The sequence below is a fragment of the Malaya genurostris genome, chromosome 2, assembly GCF_030247185.1.
Source record: "Malaya genurostris strain Urasoe2022 chromosome 2, Malgen_1.1, whole genome shotgun sequence".
Lineage (NCBI taxonomy): Eukaryota > Metazoa > Arthropoda > Insecta > Diptera > Culicidae > Malaya > Malaya genurostris.
In genome coordinates, this window is record NC_080571.1 from 27,641,938 (window position 1) to 27,646,575 (window position 4,638).

The 4,638-nt window shown below is 35.7% G+C and overlaps 1 protein-coding gene across 1 annotated transcript; it reads right to left on the reverse strand.

Moving 5' to 3' along the window:
* Positions 1 to 3,293: 3,293 nt before the first annotated feature.
* Positions 3,294 to 4,011, reverse strand: LOC131431634 (uncharacterized). Its single transcript, XM_058597465.1, has 3 exons — positions 3,909 to 4,011; positions 3,701 to 3,841; positions 3,294 to 3,640 (listed from the first exon to the last, which is right to left on the reverse strand). Exons 1-3 carry the CDS (start codon positions 3,957 to 3,959, stop codon positions 3,425 to 3,427), a joined length of 408 nt encoding a protein of 135 aa, XP_058453448.1. The 5' UTR covers positions 3,960 to 4,011; the 3' UTR covers positions 3,294 to 3,424.
* Between the last annotated feature and the right edge of the window lie 627 nt (positions 4,012 to 4,638).

Consider the following 4,638-nt stretch of genomic DNA (forward strand, 5'->3'; position numbering starts at 1 on the left):
TCACAAAAGTAACTGTGCAGAATTTAATGAAGAATGTCCAGTCCAAAGTGCGAGCGTTTCACAGAAACTAGGATTTTCTTCAATATAATCAGTGAAATGCATAAAAATGCAATTTTTCTACAATATATCAAAAACTGATGTCAAAACATGTTTTTTTTTCGCTTTTTTATTCAATAATCAATGTTGCTAACTACTTTTCGATACACTCCTTATAGCATAAAGAAGTTTCAAAAATACCTGTTGTAGGCAAAAAATTTTAGTTTTTATGGGTTCCTATTTTTGCCAAATCTGGCATACATTCTATTCACGGGTCGTTAAAAGGTGTTATAACTAAATGCTCGCCAGTTCCTATCTCATGCCTCCCCGATATTTGGTCAAAAGAACGACGTACTATCGCCTTCTGCGTTAGTAGCAAAATGAGAGGGTGCTAATTGGTTTGTTATGTAATAATTCATTTGAAATGCGAAAATTATTGAAAGTGAGCTGAGAACACTTTAATGAGGTTTTGAATTGACGTTAATTTGTCCAGCCTTTTTTCAACTTGATTTTAAAAAAAACCATCTGTAAAATTCCTTGCATTATCCATAAACTAGCATTTTCATCTCATTTTTGAATTTTTCGACGTATAAATCAAAGTACGTTTAACAGTTATTTTTTGTATTCTTATTATTAGTGTTTCAAAATATTCTGATGTTTGCAATATCATACTATGCCGCAAGGATGTCGTTGATTGGTTCCACTTGGTTGGAACAATGAATATTGGAATACGATTGGTGAGAAATAAAACATTGGATGCAAAATGGAGTATTGCTAAAATCTGAAAATGGTAACTATTCGTACAGAATTGAATAACATCAACTAAGTACGCGTCGATTGTTTGCCAATTGCAAGCGAGCGAAAGTCTCTCGGTGACGTTTGAATCCATTTGATGCAAACATTTCATTTAGGCGGGGCTGGCGTTGACCAAGGAACACGATTTGCTCTGTACACGAAACGGGTCATCGGATTTCGATTGAGTCAACAGCTCCCTGTAAAACTTTCTCTAAACGTTTTCGATATTATTCATAGACCATCATGTGAAGTGGAAAATGCGTACTTATGTTCCTTGGAAACTTTTACAATAAATGGTTTTTATGGACATCGAAGTCTACAAATAGAAAAGTTTAGTAATAATTACAGACGGTTTTTTGAAAGTAACTGTCCGACGTTTTTTAAAAGTGAGATAAGAAGCCACGACTTTGAAAAAAGACAAATCATGTCGAATTACGTTATGTCATTTTTTGGTAAGTTTTTTCTATAGAAAATCTCTGTGGATAAATATCTTTTATCCATCAATTAAAGTGGAGATCGATAAACGCTTGCTATATTGTACTGTTCATAATGATTAAGAAGTTTCTTTTATACAGATGTCGGGAGTATTATACACGCGAGCAATCCAGATACCTTCCGAATCGGGATCCCATGAATTGGTTATTAGTTTCATTGGATCCTTTGGTTACAAACATTCGTGAATGGCCAAAACAGTACAAAAAGATTCTGTCGAACGATGCTATAAGTCTTTTAGCTGGTTAAGAACATAAAATAAATACATATAATTAAAAAATGAGTTTTGATAATACTTTTTTCTACCAGAAGATGATATAACTTAATTCGATTTGATGATGACTTTTTTAAAAGTCGTGACAAAACAGTTCCTAAACTATTCAATTTATAGACTTCAATGTGCACAAAAAAATAATATTTTGTGGCAAGTACCATAGTGATGAATATATACTGAAATCTGATCTGAAATACAATGAACCTTTTCATTGAAAATGTCAAGGACAAGGATATTTGAAAAGAACATATCTCGCCTGCAGACGATCGCAGACGAGTAATTCAACCACGGTATGGAAGCTCTTTTGAAGTAGTTTAATAAGTAAGTAGTCTCATCTGCACCTTCCTGCGCCTTTTGATAATAGACAAGTTAGAATTTTATTTTAAAAAACATGAAAAATTGCTCTATTTCATTAAACTGAAATGATAGCAGCATAGTATGTCTGTGAAAGTTGTGTAATTTTTAAAGATGAAAAACTTTGTATAACATGAAAAACACATATAAATTGAAAATATATATATGTTTTCTTACACAAACTGGTTTTTGGACACTCTTTTCAGAAAATACATTATATCATGAATTACACTCAAGTTACGGGAATAGTACCTCCAGCAAATTTGTTTTAAATAATTTTCTGTATAACTTTGTCGAAGTAACTTAGCCACTATGTTGGCCCTGAGCTAAAATAAAATTTTTATCTCACTTTTAGGGGGATTAATTACATAAATAAAATTTGCCAAAAGATGGCATCTATCTTTCTGAGCAACTTTTCTGAAGATAGTGTACCTCGAAAACCACGTTTTTAATGAGTTATCAATTAAGAGCGTGAAATATCGCTTTTGAACCACTGTGCAGTGGCGATGAAGGGTTTTGAAATCTTACCGCAGCTACAAATTGCTTGCCAGACCATAGCTTTCTTACCCAATTTTTCGACTTCAATCGATGTCTCGGACTGGTTTAACACTTGCCCTTCTCGCACCGTATAATTTTGTGGCCCCGGCAAGGATTTGTAATCGAGTTTCACGTAGGTTTCGTCGTCCATGATTAAGCAGTTCAAATTTCCAGCAAGAATCGTATTGTTCAGCTTTCGAACCCTCGGCCTGATCGATGCTTCTTGTTTCGGACTACGTTTTGGTTGTTTCTGCTTCGAAAATTCAAATGTTCAGCACAAAGAACATTTGACTTCAAAGTACCCACTTTTTTGGCCACATTCCGAACTGAAACCTCCTTCTTTTGCTCGAACGCCTTCAGTATACGTTTATCCAACTGAGGGTTAGCAGGACCTTTTTTTCGACCCGTTGTCGGTTTATCCTCAAAGGTGTTTTTCTCGCCGAACTTTCTGATTGCATTTCGCACGGCTTTTTCACTTACTCCTTTCATTTTTCCAATCTTTCTCAGTGACAGTCCGCGTTCTGTGCACCATTTGTACACAATTTTTCGACGTTGTTCAATCGTTCAGTCCACACATTTCGAAACAAACTAATGAAAACGAATAAACAACTGCAGAAGTGGTTAGAGAAGAGTGTAAACAACAGGACGCAGCCATAAAAATTGACAGATTCTGAACCATTGCGATTTTGGTTGTGGCCATACTTCCTGGGACAGTTTTTATAAACCGCAATATTTGCAAAGTGGCATTATCAAATTTTTACACACCAACCATGGCGGAGTTGTAAAAATGAAACAATAGGCTAGACGTTTTGTTTATTGGTATAGAACAAATAAAGAAATAGGTAAATACGCTGCTATATGTGATATTTGTAACAGCATGAATAATCATCAAGCCCAAACCAGAAAATTAAAACATTTGTTTTCCTCCTCATCCCGTTACATCTCAAATGATATGTTATTCCAGAAACACTTGTAGAAGTTGTACACCTTATCTTCGGGGGTGTCTCCCTCACCCGTGTTACATTCATCAATGAGTTCCATCATTGCCTGAACGTCGTGACTATCGCTCAGAAAAGCAACCAGATTTTGAGTGTTGATCATTCCATCAGCTTCTACCGCGTCGACCATGCTTTCGATGCAATATGCAAATTTCTACAAAGAAAAATATTGCCAATATTGTCTAGACGACACATTCCATCGTTCCTTACTTACTTTCGATTTTTCCTCATCCGGGAAAAGGACTCCGGTGTTTGACCACTGTTCCGTAAAATCACCGTTGAACTCGATGTCCAACTTTTCCGTACATTTTCCTGTGATATAGTTTAGTGTCAATTTTTGGTTTTCTGTGTACGCCTGTAATGTCATGTAGATTGGAAAATCGATTAATTGTTCCTTTTGACGACGCTTTTGAAACATTTACCAGACTCGCGGTCGTTAGGCTCAAACATATTAAACTTGTAAGAAAATTCATTTCACTTCACTTTGATCGAACTTTGGTGGATTCTACCCGGGGTGTGATTCTGTCAACAAGTGAGTAGCAGTTTAAGCCTGTAGACAGTTTTATAGTTGGCCCAAGAATTGCCGACTAATCCAGTACCTATTAATAGATGCAATGATTGATTGTCAAAGTGTTTGATTAAGTGCACGGAAAGATGCAAGCTAAATACACTCTAATGTCGTATTCGCTTGAAAAAAAAACTGAAACTGACCCAGGGTAGTTTCATCAAACAAACACTTTTCACGAAATTGTGTTGATTTCGCACTTAGCAAAGGGGCTTTTGAGCAGACCTGACATAAAAAACAGGTTCGAAACTGACTCGATTTTCAGTTCAGCAACGTTAAAACTAGGTTCGAAACTAGCTTCAAACAAACGGTTTGACAGCAGTTAGGGTGGACACTGGGTTAGGTTTGGTATCAAGCGAAAACGTCATAAGTAAAAACGAAGCTTACACGAATCGTAAATCCAAGCATGCCGTGTTTTCTTGGGTGAAGACAGAATATCACATCTTCTAAATTTAAGGGATATGCGACACTCATTTTGCGTTTATCTTTCGAGGCGTAAATTTACATGTTTTTTTTAGTGATAGCGATATGGTTTTTTTCTCAAATTGAACGCTTCTTCCAGATAAAGAAAACTAGCAATTCTCAAA

Coding starts and splice junctions, on each gene's coding strand:
- LOC131431634 (XM_058597465.1), bottom strand. CDS start 3,959: ATGAATTTTCTTACAAGTTTAATATGTTTGAGCCTAACGACCGCGAGT. Junction 3,842..3,908: donor GCCTAACGACCGCGAGTCTG/GTAAATGTTTCA, acceptor ATGACATTACAG/GCGTACACAGAAAACCAAAA. Junction 3,641..3,700: donor CGGATGAGGAAAAATCGAAA/GTAAGTAAGGAA, acceptor TTTTCTTTGTAG/AAATTTGCATATTGCATCGA.